We start from the raw sequence: 18,626 nt of genomic DNA on the forward strand, positions 1-18,626 counted from the left end.
CACCAACACCCCAGTGACACCAACACCCCCAGTGCCACCAACACCAACCCCAGTGACACCAACACCCCCATCACCGCCAACACCCCCAGTGCCACCAACACCAACCCCAGTGACACCAACACCAACCCCAGTGACACCAACACCCCCATCACCGCCAACACCCCCAGTGCCACCAACACCAACCCCAGTGCCACCAACACCAACCCCAGTGACACCAACACCCACCCCAGTGACACCAACACCCCCGGCGCCACCAACACCAACCCCAGTGCCACCAACACCCCCAGTGACACCAACACCAACCCCAGTGACACCAACACCCCCAGTGCCACCAACACCAACCCCAGTGCCACCAACACCCCCAGTGACACCAACACCAACCCCAGTGCCACCAACACCCCCAGTGCCACCAACACCAACCCCATCACCATCAGCACCCCCAGTGACACCAACACCCCCAGTGCCACCAACACCCACCCCAGTGCCACCAACAACCCCATCCCCACCACCATCCCCACCACTACCCATCGCCACCGTCCCCATTGCCACCATCGTCACCCCAGTGCCACCATCACCACTATCAACCCCACACACACCCCCCCCGGTTGTCACCATGGGCCCCCCCTTGCCGCCACCACCAGTGTCGCCCCCCCCATTGCCACTGTCACCACCAACCACCCCATGGCCACCACCCCCCATTGCCACTGTCACCATCACCCCATTGCCACCACCCCCCCCACCGGGGGACGCAGGGCGGGGGCGCCGGGGGGGGGGGAGCACAAGGCCATGCGAGGGGCCGCTGCCGGGGGGGGGGGGGGGGGGGGGGGGGATGACAATGACAATGACACGCATGCACAAGGACACCCCCCCCAGCACGAGGACTACCCCCCGTCCAACAGCCCCCACCCCCCCACACCCCACTGAGGGACCCAGGCATCCGGCAGCCCCCCCAGGGGTGTGGTGACCCCCCCCCAGGGGCATGGTGACCCCCCCACGGCCCCAGCGGCCCCCGCCCCCCAGGCCCCCCCCTTACCTCTCCAGGGACCTGTGAGCCAAGGCAGCAGCGGGGAGAGACAGAGCGTCGGGGGGGGGCAAAAGCGGGCGGGGGGGGGGCGGGGGGGCAATTAACGAGGAGGAGAGCGATTAAGGGGGGGTGGGGAGCAATTCGTGGGGGGGGTAATTAGGGAGCCGGGGGGGCAATTAGGCAGAGGAGGGGGCAGCGGGGCCAGGCGCAGCAGAGGGTGCCCCAGCAGCTCTGGCCCCGCCCACCGCGACAAGCCCCGCCCCTTTCGCACAGGCCCCGCCCCTCGACGCCACACCCTTTCGAGGCCCCGCCCCCGGCCCCGCCCCACGAGGCCCCGCCCCTCACCTGTACTCCCCGAAGGTCTCGTCCTTCATGGGCCGGGCCTCCGAGTCCACCTGCGTGTCCTCCTTGTCCTTCACTGGGGGGGCACGGCTCGGCTCGGGGGGGGGCACGGCTCCGCCTGGGGGGGGCCGGGACCCCCACGGACTCCCTCAAGCCTTGGGCATCCCCCCCCCCAAAACCTCGAAGCCCTCCCCATGTGTGTCCGTCCGTTCCCCCCCTCCCCCCCAAGCTCCCACTGACCCTTCCCAGAAATTCTGCCCACCCCCCCCAGCCTTGGGGACCCCCCCCCCGACCCCTCCCACAAATTAGAGGGACCCCCCCCCCCAAGCCTTGGAGACACACACCCCCCCCCCAATAACTTAGGGACCCCCCCAAAAAAACCCTCGAGGAAACCCTAGAGGTTGCCCCAGGGGAGTCTGCGGGGTCCCAAGGGCCCCAGGGGGTGGGGGCTTGTGGTGGGGGGGGGTCCGGAGGGGGGGGGGGGGGGCTCACCCGAATACTTGCCCCCCTTGCTGCGCTTGATGAAGCAGAGGATGAGGAGGAGGAGGAGCAGCAGCACCACGGCGCTGACGAAGCCGATGAACCAGCCCTCGGTGGCGAAGCCGCCCGCGGGGCTCGGCAGAACTTGGGTTGGGGGGAGGGGAGGGGGCACGAAATGGGGGGAGGGGTGTCACTTTGGGGACACACCCTCACCCCCCCCCCCCCCGCCGAGAGAACAGTTTTGGGGGGATTCCCATGCACAAAACATGGCTTCAGGGGTCCCCGTGGGGAAAACGGGGGGAGTCAGGGGGCTCTGATGGAGCTGGAGAAGTTTTGGGGTGGCCCCCCCCGGAAGGGAAAAGGGGGCACTAACCAGGGGTTTTAGGAGCCCCCCCAGGGGAGAAAAGGGGGGTTCGGGGGGCTCTGATGCAGCCCGAGGGGTTTTAGGGGTCAACCCCCCAGAGGAGAAAAGGTTTTGGGGGGGGTCTGATATGGATGGAGGGATTTTAGGGGTCTCCCCAGGGGAAAAAGGGAGTTCCAGGGGGAAAAGGGAGTTCGGGGGGGTTCTGACACAGCCAGAGGGGTTTTAGGGGTCCCCCCCAGGGGGAAAAGGAGGTTTTGGGGGGCTGTGACACAGGCAGAGGGGATTTAGGGCTCCTCTTGGGTGGAAAAAAGCGGTTTTGTGTGTCCCCGCTGCAGCGGCGGCGGTTTCGAGGCTGCCCACGGGAGGAAAGTACGTTTGAGGGTCCTGCGAGCAGGCGGGGGGGGGTTCCCAAGGGGTGCGGGGGGGTCCCGGGGGGGACTCACAGGTGCCGTTGGTCTGTACCACGCTCTCCCAGAAGGCCACGGGGTCCCCCGAGTGGTTGCGCCCCACGAACTGGACGCGGTAGGAGGTGCCGGGGCGCAGGTCCCCCAGGCGGTAGAGCCCCAGCGAGGAGTTGGCGCGGCCCGACATGCGCCAGGACTCCTCCGCTGGGGGTGGGGGGAGGACGGGGGGGTGGGTCACAGACAGCGGGGAGACCCCCATGCCCCCCCACCCCACAGCCCCCACACCCCGCACTCCCTCTTTTCCTGGGACGTCCTGAGCCCCGTTTCCCCCCCAAAATGGACCCAGAGGCTCCCCCAAGTCTCCAGTGGGACACCCCCCCCCCCCAAATCCCCTGCGGGACCCCCCCCAAATCCCCCCCTCCCTGGAACCCGTCCTCACCCCCCATTCCCCACCCACGCCCCCCCCATCACCCAAGGAGCCCCCCAAAACCCACTTCCCCTTTACCCAGACCCCCCCCCCCCAACATTCTTCCCCTGGAGCCCCCCCCTCACCCCCCCATTCCCCACCACCACCCCACAACCTCCCCCCCGGACCCCCCCCAACACACCACCCCCCCCCCCCATCACCCAAGGAGCCCCCCAAAACCCACCTCCCCTTTACCCAGGCAACCCCCCCCCAAGCCCCACACAGGACACCCTTCCCCCCCACCCCCCCCTCCCAGGAGCCCCCAAACCCCATCCGGGACCCCCCCCCGACCCCCCCCAGTCCCCCCCTTACTGGTTTTGCTCATGTACTGGACCTCGAACTCGATGTTGGCCTGGGGGTGGGCGAGGGTCCAGTGCAGGACGGTGAAGTCCTCCCCCACCTCCCCCACCTCCACGCTCCCCAGCACCGGCAGCACTGCGGGGGGGGGGGGGGGTCAGCAAAAATGGGGAGGGCCCTCCACCTTCCCCAGACCCCCATGTGTCGTGTCCCCCCCGCCCCAGAGTGGTGGGAAGGGTGTTGCCCCCCCCCCCCCCCCCCGAGAAGGGAGCATCCCCAGGATCGGCATTTTGGGCCCCCTCCCCGCGGGTGCCTCAGGGTCCCTCATGGCGGGGGGGGGGCAATGCCCACCTGGGGGGTCTCATGTCCCCCCCCCGGTAGTTTCGGGGCTACCCTGGGTGTTTCAGGGCCCCCCGGGGGAGGGGCGTGTCTACAAGGCCCGCCTGGGGGGTCTGATGCCGCCCCCCCCGCCCCCTCCCCAGGCTATTTCGGGGCTACCCCGGTGGTCTCGCAGCCCCCGGGACGCCCCCCCCGGTACCCACCGGGCTCGGGCAGGAGGCTGCCGAGGCGCAGCAGCGCGGGGCCGGGGCCGGGGCCGGTGACCGCCCGCAGCGCCAGGCGGTAGCGGGCGCGGGGCTGCAGCCGCCCCAGGGAGGCGTTGCGGGTCCCGGCGGGGAAGGAGATCTCGTCCGGCAGCGCCCCCTCCGGAGCGCTCTCTGCGGGGCGGCCTCAGCACGGACACCCCCCCGGACACCCCCCGGACACCCCCCCCCCGGACACCCCCCGGACACCCCCCCCCGGACACCCCCCAGCCCCACAACACCCCCAGCCCCACAGATAATCCCCCAGACACCCCCCCAGCGCCCCAAACACCCCCAAAAACACCCCCCCACAGACACCCCCAACCCCCCCCCACCCCTCTACCTCCCTCAAACACCTCCCAGACCCCCCAAACTCCCACATCGCCCCCCCCCAAATTCCCTTCCAAAGCCCCCCCCAAACCCCACACATTCCCCTGTGCCCCCCACCACACTCCCCCAGCCTCCCCCAGACCCCCACATACCCCCCCCCCCCCCCAAAACTTCTCCCCAAACACCCCCCAGTGCTCCCAGTACCCCCTGGCAGTGCCAGTACCCCCTCCCAGCGCTCCCAGTCCCCCCTCCCAGCACCCCGAGAGCCCACCTTGTGCTCCCGGTGCTCCCTTAAGCGCCCCCAGAGCCCCTTCCCAGTCCCTCCCGGGGACCCCCAGTGACCCCCAGTCCCTCCCAGTGCCCCCCAGTAGCGGACCCAGGCGGTACTGGAGCAGGAAGCCGGTCAGGATGCCGTTGGGGTGCCGCGGGCGCTTCCACTCCAGGGCCAGGGTGGTCTCGTTCACGCGCTCCACGTGCAGCTCCTCGGGGGGGCCCGGCACTGGGGGGGGGACACCAGCGTCAGGGACCCCCAAACCGCCAAGGTGGGGGGGCCCCTCCACCGGGGATTGGGGGGAGCCCCCCAGGGACCCCTGAAATGGGGAGAGGGGACAACCACGCTGGGGAGAGAGGGGAGCTGGGGGGGGGGGGGGATCCCCGGGGGTGTCTGGGGGGGGCTCCAGGGGTATTTAGGGGTCCCCCAGGGGCATTTAGGGGTCCCCAGGGGCATTTAGGGGTCCCCAGGGGGATGTGGGGAGGCTCCGGGTGTATTTAGGGGTACCAAGGAGTACGTGGGGGCCCCCCCAGGAGTATTCAGGAGGCCGCCAGGGGTATTTTGGGGGTCCCCGGGATGGAGTTAGGGCCTCTCGGGAGCAGCTGGGGGGGGGCAGAGGATTTTAGGGGCCCCCCGCAGAGGGCTGGGGGTGCCGGGGGGGGTCCCTAGGACAAGACTGGGGGGGGGGGAGGGGCGTCGCCGCGAGGTCCTCACCTCCCTCGGGGGTGTCGAAACGGATCTCGTCGCTGGGGGGGCCGTCCCCCCGCCCGTTGAAGACGACGACCTGGAGGCGGTAGCGGCTCCAGGGGCGCAGCCCCCCCAGCAGCACCCCGCTGGCCTCCCCGGGCACCGTCAGCACCCCGGGGTGCCCCCCGGGGGGGCCGGGGGGGGCCTGCCGGCGCATCCGCTCCCCCACCCAGCCCTCACGCCAGTACAGCACCTGCAAAGGGGGCGGGGGGGGGGGGGTACGTCAGGCAGCGGGGACCCCCCCCAAGCTGCCTCAGTACCCCCAACACTCCACAGCCCCCCAAACCCCACAGCCCCCACCGCCCCCCCTTACCCGAAATCCACGGAGGTGCCCGCGCAGGTCTTGGGGGGCCCCCCCCAGGCTCCAGCGCACCCTCACGCTGGTGCTGTTGAGGATCTCCACCCCCACGTTTTCGGGGTACACCAGCGGCACTGGGGGGGGGGGGATGGACGACAGCAGTGTGAACCCCCAAAATGCACCCCCCACATCTGACCCCCCCCCCCCGACTCTTCGTGGCCTGGATTTGGAGGGGGTCGCCTTCCCCCGGGGTCTCTCGGCACCCCCCGATCTGAGACTCACCCCCTTCCCCAGGGTTTCTCCACCCCCAGAATTGGGGACCCCCACCTTGGCGTCTCCCAGCACCCCCAAATTTGCCCCCCCCCCCCCACCTTGGGCTCTCCCACCCCCTCCAGATTTGGGGCGTCCCCACCTTGGTGTTTCCCAGCACCCCCAGAATTGGGGACCCCCCACCTTGGGGTCTTGGCACCCCCAAATTTGGGGTCCTCCTCTATTGTGAGCCTCCAGCACCCCCAGACTGAGGGTGTCCGCCCCCCCCCGAGGGTCTCTCTGCCCCCCACCCGGTACAGAGCGGGGCCTGGGGGGGGGGTCCCGACTCACGGTCCTCTCCCGAGTAGCCGATGACGACGGGGGGGTCGGGCCCCTTCCCGGCGCTGTTGACCGCCTGCACCCGGATCTCGTAGGGGCTGAAAGTGGGGGTGCCCCCCACCACGACGGGGGGGGCCCCCACCGTCTCCTCGTGCCACCGGCCCAGCGCCGGCTCCAGCCCCCGCCATTGCACCCGGTACCGCACCTCGGCCGCGTTCCACTCCCCCGGCGCCAGCGGCTGCAGGCAGGGCCTCAGCGACACCCCCCACCCCCCCCGGACCCCCAAACCCACCCCCACGGCACCCCCAAAACGGGGGGGACCCCCTCGAGCTCCCCAGACCTCCCCCAGGATAGAGAGACCCCCCCCAAACCTGCCTCACGTCCCCCAGAACCTGGCCTGAGACAGACCCCCCCCAACCTGCTCTGACTCTGACCCCCCCACACTGAAGGGACACCCCCTCCCCCCCAAAATCTGCCCCAAGCCCACCCCACACACCCCAGAGCCCCCCAAGCCTTCCCCGAGCCCCCCAAACCCACCCCAAGCCACAGGGAATCCCCCCAATCCCCCCCAAACCTGCCCCACGTCCCCCAGAACCTGGCCCTTCCCCGAGACAGAGGAACCCCCCCCCCCCCAACCCACTCTGGGGCCCTCTGACCCCCCCCCAAACTGAAGGGACCCCCCCAAAAAACCTGCCCCGAGCCCCCCAAACCTACCTTGAGCCCACCCCATGCGCCCCAGAGCCCCCCAAGTCTTCCCTGAGATCCCCGGAGCCCCCCCCCAAACCCACCCCTCCCCAACCTGGTCCAGCCCCCCCCCCGGCCCGATCCCCCCAGACCCCCACTGGGGTCCCCCTAGTCCCGCCCCCCCCAGAAGCCCCCCCCCCCGACACCTGGGTCCCCGGTACCTGCCAGGTGATGACCAGGTTGTTGGTCTCGTTGCCTTCACCCTTGACCCCCCCAGGATTGCGTTCGGGGGCTGGTGGGGGGGGGAATGATGCTCAGAGACCCCCCCAAATATCCACAGACCCTCTGGGGGGGGGGGGGCTCAGAGACACCCCCCAACCCCCGTGGGTGGTCAGTACCAGTTGGATGTGCGATATAGGGGGGGGGTGGGGGCACTTGGGGTCCTTTTGGGGGGGGTTCATGGTACACAGGAGCATTTTGGGGGTGGCTTGGGGGGGGGGGAAGGGGTTTTGGGGTGCCCAGGGCGCCTGGGAGGCACTTACCTGCCGGGGGGTGGCCATGGGGCACTGGGGGGGTGGTGTTGCTGGGTTCCCGGTCAGAATATGGGGGCACTTACACGGGGGGGGGGGGTGGAGAGGGGGGTTTTGGGGTGCCGGGGGGGGGTCACTCACCCGCGGGGGGGGTGGAGATGGGGGCGCTGGGGGCGCTGGGCTCCCCCCGGCCGTAGGCGTTGGCCGCCAGCACCCGGAACCGGTATCGGCCGTAGGGCGAGAGGGTGAGGGGGGCCCAGGGCTGCCCCCCCGGCACCGTCAGCCGCTCCACGAAGCGCCCGGGGGTGAAGATACCCTCCTCCTCCTCCACCACGAACTCTGGGGGGGGGGTGAGGGGGGGGTTCAAACCCCTCCAGCACCCCCAAATCCCCATCACCTCCGCCCTCCTCCAGCCCCGACAACCCAGAGCCCTCCCCGAACACAAGGAGACCCCTCTGAGCCCCCCCAAAACAACCTTAACCCCCCCCAAAACCACCCTGAATCCCCCCAGACACCCCAAATCCCCCCCAGGACCCCCTAAAGCCCCCTCCACCCCTTCCAGTACCTCCCCACCTCCCACAGCGCCCCCCCCCAGACATCCCAGGTCCCCCTCCTCATCTCCCCCCCGGAGACACCCCCCCCCAGTCCCCCCCTTACTCTCCACGGGGCTGTTGTGCTCGTCCCCCGGGGTCCAGGAGAGCCGGACCTGGCGCTCGCCCACCTCCAGCACCTGCAGCTCCCGCACGGGGCCCGGCCGGCCTGGGGGGGGCAAGGCAGTGAGTGGGGGGCAGAACTGGGGGAACTGGGGCAGAACTGGGGGAGAACCAGGAGAAACTGGGAGAGAACTGGGGTGACGGGGGCAGAACTGGGGCAGAACTGGGGTAACAGGGGCAAAGCTGGGGCAGAACCAGGGGTCACAGAGGCAGAGCTGGGGCAGAACCGGGGCTAACGGGGGCAGAACTGGGGGAACGGGGACAGAACCAGGGCAGACCCCGCAGCAGCGTCCCGTGCCCCCCCTCCGCCAGGGGTGTTGGTGAGGGCGGTGGGGGGGGGTCTCACCCACGACGCGGAGCTGCGCCTCGGCCTCGACGGCGTCCAGGAGGGTCCAGGCGCGGCAGGAGAAGGTCCCCTGGTCTCCGTAGTCCACCCCAGCCACCGTCAGCGTGTCCCCGCTCAGCGAGTACCTGCGGGGAGGTGGGGGGGTTGTTGGCCACCCCCGGGGGGTCCGTGGGACCCTCTTGACCCCTCCCCAGCCCCCTCACTTGTCGCTATCGGCCGTCTCGCGCAGCAGCTGCCCGTCCCGGCGCCACTCGAGGCCGCGGGGGGCCAGCCCGGGGTCGAAGGCGGCCACGCAGCGGAAGGTCACCGTCTCCCCCTTCTTCGCCGTCGTGCTCTGGGGGGGCACCTCGATGCGCGTCGCCGCTGGCGGGGGTGGCACAGGGTTAATGGGACACACACACACGGGGCAGGGGGGGAACCTGAAGGAGCTCTGAGGGTCCCAGATCCATATAGCAGTCTCAGGAAGGATTGGGGGAGCACGGGGGGGGTCCCAGAAAGGATTTGGGGGGTTCTACAGGGCTCTAGGGGATCCCAGAAGAGACTTGGGGGGGGCTGGAGGATCCTAGGAAGGATTTGGGGGGCCCTGGAGGCTCTTGGGGGTCCCAGGAAAGACCTGGGGGGGCCCCAGAGGGTCTCTGGACCGGTCTCAGGAAGGATGTAGGTGCCTCAGGAAGGATTTGGGGGGCACAGGAGAGGTTGGGGGGCGTCCCCAGAAGACTCTGGTGGAGCCCAGGAAGGACTGAGGGGTCCCTGGGAGGCTCTGGGGAGTCCTGGGAAAGATCTGGAGGAGACTGGAGAGCTCTGGGAGCTCCTGGGAAGGATTTTGGGAGTCCCTGTGGGGTTCTGAGGGATCCCAGGAAGGATTTAGGGGGTCCCCGAGGGGCTCTGAGGGGGATTCGGGGTCCCAAAGGTGCCCCAGGGCAATAAGGGGCATCCTGGGGGGGGGTCCCAAGTGACCTGGGCAGTCCTGGGGGCGCCGAGGGGGGTCCCTGGGGGTCCTGGTACCTTTGACGTCCAGGTGGGCGGCGACACTGGCGTTGCTGTGGGGGTTGTGGGCCTGGCAGGTGAAGACCCCCCCGTCCCCCCGCGCCACCGGGCCCAGCCGCAGGGTGCCGTTGGTGAAGACGAAGGCCCGGTCGTCCTGCAGGGCCGGCTCCAGCTCCGGCGTCAGCCTGGCCGAGGGGGAGGGTACGAAGCATTGGGGGTGGGGGGGCAGCACTGGGGGTCCCAGGGGGGTGGGGGCTCTGGGGGCGGGGGGTGTCTCACCACTCGACGGTGGGCGCGGGGGCCCCAAAGGTCCGGCAGTGCAGGAAGACCGTCCGGTTCTCCACCACCGCGTACGGCGTCTTGTCCGGCGTCAGGATCTTCACCGGCAGCTCTGGGGATGGGGGGCCAGTGAATGAGGTGTCCAGACCCCCCCGCCCCGAGCCCCCCAAACCCCCCGCCAAACCTCCCCCACCCCCTTCCCAGGACATTGAGGCAGCTCGGGTTGTCATTGCCATGGCAACAGGTACCCCCCGGTTGCCATAGAGGTGGCTGTCACTGTGGCAACAGCTACCCAAACAGGGTTGCTGTGGGAGCCGCCATTGATAAGGCAGGTTGCCATAGCAACCGTCTCCAGGCTCGGTTGCCATGGTGATGACGAGGGGAGGGGGGGCCTGTTGCCCAGTTGCCGTGGCAATGGAGGGGGGTTGCTATGGGGGGCACTGTTGCCATGGGGCTGGTTGCTATGGGGGACACCGTTGCCATGGGGCTGGTTGCTAAGGGGTTGCCAGGGAGGGGTACCACCCGGGGATGGTTGCTAGGGGGGATGCAGGTGCTGGGGAGACCCGGTTGCCAAGGGGGATGCGGTTGCTAAGGGGGATGTCGTTCCTAAGGGGGATGCGGTTGCCAAGGGGGGGGATGCGGTTGCCAAGGGGGGGATGTGGTCACGGCAGGGATCACATCCGCGGCCGGGGACCACCAGCACCACACCGGGGATGCCGTCACCACGGCGACACTGTCACTGCGGGGACAGTCGGGGGATGCCATCGCCATGGGGACGGTTGCCAGGAACAGCCTGTTGCCGTAGGGATGCGGTTGCCCCGGGGGAACGCCCTTGGCAAGAAGAGGGCTGTGGGCGGATCTGGGTGCCCGGAGGGGGGTCCCGGTGGCCAAGGGGAGTTCCTGGTGGCCAAGGGGGGGTCCCGGTGGCTAAGGGGGGGTCCCCACAGCCCCCCACACACCCACGACGTAGACGAAGGCGTTGGCCAGCAGTCGCCCGTGGCGGTTGTAGGCCTCACACTGGGCCACCAGCGTGTCGTTGGGCTCCAGGCGGGACAGCACCAGGGCCCCCTCCCGCACCGCCCGCCGGCCGGCCCCCGGCACCTCTGCAACGGGGGGGGGGTCAGGGCACCCGCAGGGACCGCCATGCCCCCCCGGGGAACCCCAGACCCCCCCACGGACCCCAACCCCCCTCCCCCAGGGACCCCCACTGCCTCCCTGGGGACCTCCATCCATCCCCAGGGACCCCCACCACCCCCCCCGGACCTTGCTGCCTCCCCATGGAACCCCCCACGCCCCCCCACGCCCCCCAGAGACCCCTACAGCCTCCCCAGGGACCCCTACACCCCCCTCAGGGACCCCAATATTTTACAGAGATACCCAAAATCCTCCCAGGGACCCCAATAATTCCCAAGGGACCCCAACTTGCCCCCCCTCTCCCCCCCACCCTCTTTGGACTGTCCTGGGGACCCCAAGAGACCCCAAGGGGCCCCCTAACGACCCCCAGGGGACCCGCCCTGGGGGCCCCAAAACCCCCCAGGGACCCTGACCCCCAGCTCCAGGGCTACTACCCAGCCCTGGCAAGCCCCCCAAGGGACCCCAACAACCCCCCCCGGGACCCCAGTAACCACCCCCGCCCCAGGGATTGTTTTTCCCCCCCAGGGGCCCCCCTACCCTCGATGGGGACGCCATTGAGGCGCCAGGTGACGCGGGGCCGGGGCTTGCCCTCCACGCTGCAGTCCAGCCGCGCCGTCTCCCCCGGGCCGAACACCCCGCTCTCGGGGCTGCGCACCCAGTACGGGGCCGCTGGGGGGGGGAGGGGGGGAAGGGGGTGTCAGGGACCCCCCCCCACGTGCCCCCCACCCCCCACCCCCGGCACCTCCCAGTGTCTCCCACCACTCACCCCAGCGGATCCCAGTGCCCCCAGGCACAATCCCGGCACCTCCCAGTGCCCCCAGCAGCCCCCAGCGTCTCCCAGTGCCCACCCCGGCGGATCCCAGTGCCTCCCAGTGCCCCCAGCAACCCCCAGCGTCTCCCAGTGCCCACCCCGGTGGATCCCAGTGCCTCCCAGTGCCCCCAGCAACCCCCAGCGTCTCCCAGTGCCCACCCCGGTGGATCCCAGTGCCTCCCAGTGCCCCCAGCAACCCCCAGCGTCTCCCAGTGCCCACCCCGGTGGATCCCAGTGCCTCCCAGTGCCCCCAGCAACCCCCAGCGTCTCCCAGTGCCCACCCCGGTGGATCCCAGTGCCTCCCAGTGCCCCCAGCAACCCCCAGCGTCTCCCAGTGCCCACCCCGGTGGATCCCAGTGCCTCCCAGTGCCCCCAGCAACCCCCAGCGTCTCCCAGTGCCCACCCCGGTGGATCCCAGTGCCTCCCAGTGCCCCCAGCTCCTATCCCAGAGTCTCCCAGTGCCTCCCGTTGCCCCTAGCTCCCACCCCAGTGCCCCCAGCACCCACGCCAGTGCCTCCCAGTGTCTCCAGCAGCCCCCCAGCACCTCCCAGCATTCCCAGTAGCCACCCCAACAGATCCTAGTGCCCCCCAGCGCCCTCAGCACCTACCCCAGCGCGTCCCGGTGTCTCCCAGTGCCCTCAGCACCCGCCCCAGTGCCTCCCAGTGTCTCCCAGTGCTCCCCACCGTCTCCCAGTGTCCTTAGCTCCCTCCCCAGTGCCTCCTAGGGTCCCCAGCACCCCCCAGCGCCCCCCGCGCCCTACCCTCGACGGTGACGAGGTGGCTGTGCCGCGCCTGGCCCTGGCTGTTCTCGGCCACGCACTCGTACTCGCCGTCGTCCGCCTCCTCCACCGCCCGCAGCCGCAGCGTCTTGTTGAAGTTCTCCAGCGAGGCCCGGCCCCGCGGCAGGGGCCCATTCAGCCGCTGCCACCGCACCGTCGGCGTGGGGCTGGGGGCCCATGTCACCGGAGGGGGGCCGGGACACCCTCCCCGAGCCCAGCTTCCCCCCTCAGCCCTCCCTCAGCACCCTGGGGACCCTCCAGGAGCTCCCTGACACCCCCAGCCCCACCTCCCGCCCCCCAGCCCAGACTCACAGCCCCTCGGCAATGCACTCGAGGACCAGGGTGCCCCCCCGCAGGGCGACATGGGGGGGCTGTGGCTCCCGGGGTACCACCAGCCGGGGACGGCGGGACTGCACCAAGTTACCTGGGGGGTAAAAGGGGTTAGCAGGGCCGGGGGGGCAACCCCAAGAGCCCCCCCCATACTCCTGCGCACCCCCCATGCACCAGGAGACACCGCCCCCCAAGCCTCAGGGATCCTCCATACACCAACAGCCCCCCTCACAAGCCCAAATGACCCCCCCCATTCACCAAGGGACCCCCCAATAGCCCCCCTCATACTCCCAAGGACCCCCTAATACACGAAAGGATCCCCGAGACACCCTCCCCAGACCAGAGTGGGGGTCTCCAGGGGGCTTTTTGAGGGGGGACCCCAGGGCAGGGCAGCTTGAGAGGGGGAGTGGGGTCCTATCTGGGGTATCCCCACGGTTTGGGGGGGGGGGCTTCAGCTGTGTGAGGCAGTTTTATGGGTGCTGGGGGGGTGTAGGAGGGTTTTAGAGGGGATTTTAAGGTGGGGTTACCCTAGAGTAAAAGTGATTTGGGGGGCTCCCACAGAAGTGAATCTGGGGGGTTAGAGGGTCCCGAGGGGAGCTGGGTTCTGGGGGCAACTCTGGGGGTCTCAGGGGGGAAGTTCGGGGTCCCGGTTCCCCCCCCCTCCCCACGCACTGGGGGCGACGCGGAGGTCGAGGGGCTCCTTCTGGATGATGGTGCGGGGCCCCAGGTAGTGAGCGTGGCAGATGTAGTCGGGGTGGCTGTCGCCCACCAGCGCGTTGGCGAAGTAGAGGAACCCGTCCTGCCCCATGCTCACTCGGGCGTCCTGCGCGATGTGCACGATGCCTGGGGGGGGTGGGGGGGACAACACACACACGGGGTGGGGTGTCAGGGGGTCCCCGCTACCCCCAGCCCCCCCCAGGTGTGAGGGGAGAAGGGGGTGCAGGGGGAACCGCGTACAAGGGGTGCAGGATCAGCCACATTCCCCCCCCCCAGCCCCTCCCCGGTTGCTCACGGCTGTTGAGCCAGTAGATCTTGGGGGGCACGGCGCTCTTGGGGGGGTCACAGGGCAGCACCACGGGGTCCCCCTCCTCCACCTCCACCGGCATCACCTTCTCCTTGGGCCACTGTGGCGTGTCTGGGGACCACAACAGCGTTTGGGGGGGCGCGGGTATCCGGGGGGGCCCCCCAAACCAGCCAGGGACCCCCCACATCCAGGGGGTTCCCCTCCAAACCAGCCAGGGACCTCAGCGTCCAGGCCCTGAGTGAGGGGTCGTAGCAGGGAAATAGGGGTGTGTGGGGACGTAGGGAGATCTGGGGGCTCCCAGGGGGATTTTAGGGGACCCCCACTGGGCTCTGGGGGGATTTAGGGGACACCCAGGGGGCTCTGGGACACCCTGGGGTGTTGGGTGACCCCAGGTTGGGTTTGGGTCGATTCAGGGGGGATTTAGGGGACCCAGGGCAGGTTTGGGGGGATTCAGGGGGGATTTAAGGGGCCCCAGGGCAGGTTTGGAGGGATTCAGGGAGTATTTAGGGTACTCCAGGGCAGGTTTGGGGGAATTTAGGGGACCCCAGGGCAGCTTTTGGGTCACCGGAAGGGGATTTGGAGGGCCCCAGGAGGGGGCGGAGGCTGCGTGCGGGTACGTGGAGGGTGTTGGGGTGCCTGGGGGGGGTGTCGGGGTCCCCGTCTCACTCTCGGCGATGACACGGGCCTCGAGGGACAAGGCGGTGCCCAGGGCGTTGGTGGCCAAGCAGCGGTAGCGGCCCTGCAGGCGGCCGGCCAGGCTGGCGTTGATGACCAGCGTCCCCAGGCCCGGGGCCACCGTCACCCCCGGGTGCTCCTCAGGGACGAAAGGCTGGTCCTCTCGCATCCAGCGGTACCTGCAGGTGGGGGCATCACCGTTACCGGGGGGGGACACAGCGGGGGTTGGGGGACAAATTGGGGGGAACACGGGGAACACTCACTGGACGGGGGGGTTGCCGGTGGCGTTGCACTTGAGGACGATGTCATCGCTGGGGAAGACAACGAGCTGCTCCGGGGGCTGCTCCACCAGCTCGGGGGGCTGCAGGACTGCAGATGGCGGGGGGTGGGGGTGTCAGTGCAGGGGGTGCCCTGGCGACACACCAGCACCCCCAGCAACACCCTAGGCACCCCATAGGGTCCCCAGGACACCCCCCCCCCAGATGCACAGGAACCCCCTCAGGGCCCCCAGGAGCCTCCCCAAGGACACTTGGGGACCCCAGACCCCAAACAGACTCCATGGGGACCCTCTCCAGGACACTGGACACCACCCTGGGCACCTCAGGGACCCCCCTGGAAACCCCAGGGACCCTCCCCAGGCCCCACAGAGACCCCCAGGGTCCTCAGAACTGCCCAGAAGCCTCCCAAGACCCCCCTCCCCAGAACCACCCAGGACCCCCCCAGACTCACGCTCGTGCAGACCATCTGCACCGTCCGGGGGGGAGCAGAGAGGGGAGAGATACAGCAGTGAGTGGGGGGCTCCCCCCGGGCGCAGGGGGTCACAGGACCCTCGTGAGCAGCCGTGCAAGGCAAGGGGGGGCAAGGGGTCCTCGTGCAAGGGCAGGGGCGAGCGTGCGAGGGGTCCTCGTGCAGGGGGGCGAGCGGCCCTCGTGCAAGTGGCCCTTGTGCAAGCAGCCCTCGTGCAAAAGGTCCTCGTACAGCGTGCAAGCCCCCCCCGTCCCGTGCAAGGAACCCCCCCCCCCCGCCCCACTCACACTCCGGGGGGATGGTGATGGCGGCGCCGGGCCCCCCCAGCGCCAGCAGCAGGAGGAGGCCGAGCCCCCGGGGCAGAGCCATGGCCGGGGCCGGCGGCAGCGGGGGCCTGGCGGGGGGTACACGGTGGGGGGAGAGGTAGGGTGTCAGCTTCCCCCCCCCGGAGGGGACCCAGGTGCCCGGGACCCCCCCACAGCCCCCCCCTCCATCTCCATTGTGTGGCGGCCACAGCCTCCCCTCCCCCCCGCCCCCCCCCCGGATGCTCCCGTTACCATGGCAACGGCTAATGAGGGAACCTGTCACCTTGGCTCGGGACCCAGGCGTCCGAGCGACCCCCCCCCCCCCCCCGCCCCGCTCCATCCCCTCCCTTCCCCCCCGCCCCGCAGGGGACCCAGCCGTCCGAGAGAACCGCCCCCCCCATCTCCCCTTCAGCACCCTGGACAGGGCACCCAGCCGTCCCGGACAGCTCCCGCCCCCCCCGCAGGAGGGACCCAGCCGCCCGAGCCCGCCCCCCCCCCCCCTTACCCCCCCCACCATCTCGGGGCGGAAACGGGGGCGGCCCCGGCGGGGACAAGGGTCCCTTGTTGACCCCGCATTCCTGGGGGTGGGGCTGGGAGGGACCGGGCGATGACCCCCCCCCACCTCCCACAGAAAGGGACCCAGGCGTCCGGGCCCCTCCCTGCCCCCCCCCCCCCCAAAATGGACCCAGGCGTCCGGGTGCTGCAGGTGGGGGGAGGGGCGGGCCCGTGGCACCTGTAGGGAAATGACCGGGGAGGGGGACGGGGACCGGCACCCCACCCCCCCTCTACCCGAGACGGGACCCAGGCGTCCGGGCCACCCAACCCCCCCTAAGGGACCCAGGCGTCCGGCGACCCCTCCCTCCAAGGGACCCGGGCGTCCGGGCCCCCCCGCCCCACCGGAGCCGTCACGGCGGCGGGGGGCGGCCGCGGGGTGACGAGGCCGTGGGGAGCCGTCGGGGCCAGTTACATCGTGTGTGTCGTCCCCCCCCCCCGCCGGCCCCACCCATCTGTTGGACGCGGGCCGGGATCCTATAGGGACCCTGTAGAGCCCCCCCCCCGAGCTCCCTGTCCCCATAGAGATCCCATGGAGACCCTATGGAGACCCTACGGAGCCCTCTCCGAGCTCCCTGTCCCCATGGAGACCCCACGGAGACCCTATAGAGCCTCCCCCCCGCGAGCTCCCTGGCCCCACAGAGACCATATGGAGACCATATAGAGCCCCCCCAGAGCTCCCTGGCCTCTTAGAGACCCCATGGAGATCCTATAGAGCCCCCCAGCCCCATAGAGACCCCACGGAAACCCTATAGAGCCCCCAACAGAGCTCCGTGTCCCCATAGAGACCCCGCGGAGAACCTATAGAGCCCCCCGACAGATCTCCCTGGCCTCTTAAGGACCCTATAGAGCCCCCCATCTGAGCCCCCTATCCACATAGGGACCCCCCTTAGAGACCCTACAGATCCCCTCAGCCCCATAAAGACGGCATGGGGACCCTATAGAGCCCCCAGCAGAGCTCCCTGGCCCTACAGAGACCCTATAGAGCCCACAGCAGAGCCCCACAGACACCCCACTGCCTCAGCCCAGCCCCACAGAGACCCTATAGAGCCACCTTTGCCTCAACCCAGCCCCACGGAGACCCTATAGAGCCACCTTTACCTCAGCCCTGGCCCCTCCACACTTCCCGCCCTGGGGAGGACCCCAGAGCCCCCTCCCCGCAGAGCCCCAGCCCCGTGTAGATACGCCATAGAACCACCTTCGCCTCAGCCCGGCTCTATAGAGACCCTATAGGGCCACTTTTACCTCAGCCCAGCCCCATACATACCCTATAGAGCCACCTTTACCTCAGCCCAGCCCCACAGACACCATACAGAGCCACCTTTACCCCAGTGCCGGACCCATAAGGAGCGTATAAAACCACTTTTACTTCAGGCCAGCCCCAAAGACAGACTACAGAACCAGCTTTACCTCAGCCCAGCCCCACAGAGACCCTATAGATCCACTTTTACCTCAGCTCAGCCCCATAAAGACCCTACAGAGCCACCTTTACCTCAGCCCAGCCCCACAGAGACCCTATAGATCCACTTTTACCTCAGCTCAGCCCCATAAAGACCCTACAGAGCCACCTTTACCTCAGCCCAGCCCCACAGAGACCCTATAGATCCACTTTTACCTCAGCTCAGCCCCATAAAGACCCTACAGAGCCACCTTTACCTCAGCCCAGCCCCACAGAGACCCTATAGATCCACTTTTACCTCAGCTCAGCCCCATAAAGACCCTACAGAGCCACCTTTACCTCAGCCCAGCCCTAAAGACATCCTATAGATCCACCTTTACCTCATCCCATCCCCATAAAGACCCTACAGACCCACCTTTACCTCACGCCATCCCTACAGCTCCACTTTTACCTCAGCCCCGGCCCCTCCGCGCTTCCCGCCTCGCCCAGGACCCCCACCCCCCCACCACCACCCCGCCCCGGCTCCCCTCAGCCCAGCCCCGCGGGACCCCCGCAGACGCACCTTCCCCTCAGCACCACCTTCCCGGTAACCCCCCCCCCCCCCGCCCCAAAACAGCCCCGGATCCCCCGATTCCCGCCTCCGCGGGACCCCCCCCTCCATCCCCGGCCCTACCTGCTCGCGCCGCTCCCAGCTCGGGGCTGCGGCTGCCGCGGGGCTGACATAATCCGCGCGCGGGCCCCGCCCACCGCCGCGAGGCCACGCCCCCTCGGCCACACCCTGAGCCAGCGCCGCGGGGGGGAGGGGGCGCCCGGGTCCCCCCCACCGGGGCGGGGAGTTGGGGGGGGGGGGGCGGGTGTCCGGACCCCTAATGGGGGGGTTAAACGCCCCCCCGGACGCCCGAGTCCCCTGTGAAGGGAGAGGGAATCCCCCCCCCCCCCCCCCCCCCCGCCCAGACGCCTGGGTCCCCTGTGGGGGGGGAGGGAGCCCCCCCACTCCCCCCCGACCGCCTGGGTCCCCTCCCAAAGCGGGGGGGGGGTAACGAGGGGGGGGGTAATAACACCCCTTTCCCGGCAGTCAGACCCTGGCAGCCGCCCAGGGGCTGATGGGAAACACACACACACCCGCCCCCCCGGGAGGA

At 69.7% G+C, this 18,626-nt stretch overlaps 1 protein-coding gene across 3 annotated transcripts; it reads right to left on the reverse strand.

Annotated features, from left to right (window-relative positions):
* Nucleotides 1-991: 991 nt before the first annotated feature.
* L1CAM (L1 cell adhesion molecule) lies at nucleotides 992-18,401 on the reverse strand. 3 transcript variants are annotated; one of them, XM_074571419.1, is made up of 28 exons: nucleotides 18,161-18,400; nucleotides 15,519-15,625; nucleotides 15,214-15,228; nucleotides 14,748-14,853; nucleotides 14,476-14,663; nucleotides 13,798-13,920; nucleotides 13,458-13,628; nucleotides 12,768-12,879; nucleotides 12,438-12,622; nucleotides 11,403-11,534; nucleotides 10,691-10,834; nucleotides 9,732-9,843; nucleotides 9,471-9,637; nucleotides 8,669-8,828; nucleotides 8,466-8,590; nucleotides 8,064-8,165; nucleotides 7,548-7,745; nucleotides 7,098-7,168; nucleotides 6,205-6,430; nucleotides 5,620-5,738; nucleotides 5,274-5,499; nucleotides 4,665-4,787; nucleotides 3,920-4,093; nucleotides 3,393-3,515; nucleotides 2,654-2,818; nucleotides 1,859-1,990; nucleotides 1,370-1,442; nucleotides 992-1,045 (listed from the first exon to the last, which is right to left on the reverse strand). In XM_074571419.1, the coding sequence occupies exons 1-28, from the start codon at nucleotides 18,208-18,210 to the stop codon at nucleotides 1,030-1,032; spliced, it is 3,645 nt and encodes a 1,214-aa protein (XP_074427520.1). In that variant the 5' UTR covers nucleotides 18,211-18,400; the 3' UTR covers nucleotides 992-1,029. The 3 variants fall into 3 exon arrangements, with proteins under 3 accessions (XP_074427520.1, XP_074427518.1, XP_074427519.1); XM_074571417.1 differs by having other exon boundaries at nucleotides 1,015-1,045; nucleotides 1,370-1,484; nucleotides 18,161-18,401; XM_074571418.1 differs by lacking the exon at nucleotides 15,214-15,228 and having other exon boundaries at nucleotides 1,015-1,045; nucleotides 1,370-1,484; nucleotides 18,161-18,401.
* Between the last annotated feature and the right edge of the window lie 225 nt (nucleotides 18,402-18,626).

The sequence above is a fragment of the Larus michahellis genome, unplaced genomic scaffold (genome assembly GCF_964199755.1).
Source record: "Larus michahellis unplaced genomic scaffold, bLarMic1.1 SCAFFOLD_54, whole genome shotgun sequence".
Taxonomy (NCBI): Eukaryota; Metazoa; Chordata; class Aves; order Charadriiformes; family Laridae; genus Larus; species Larus michahellis.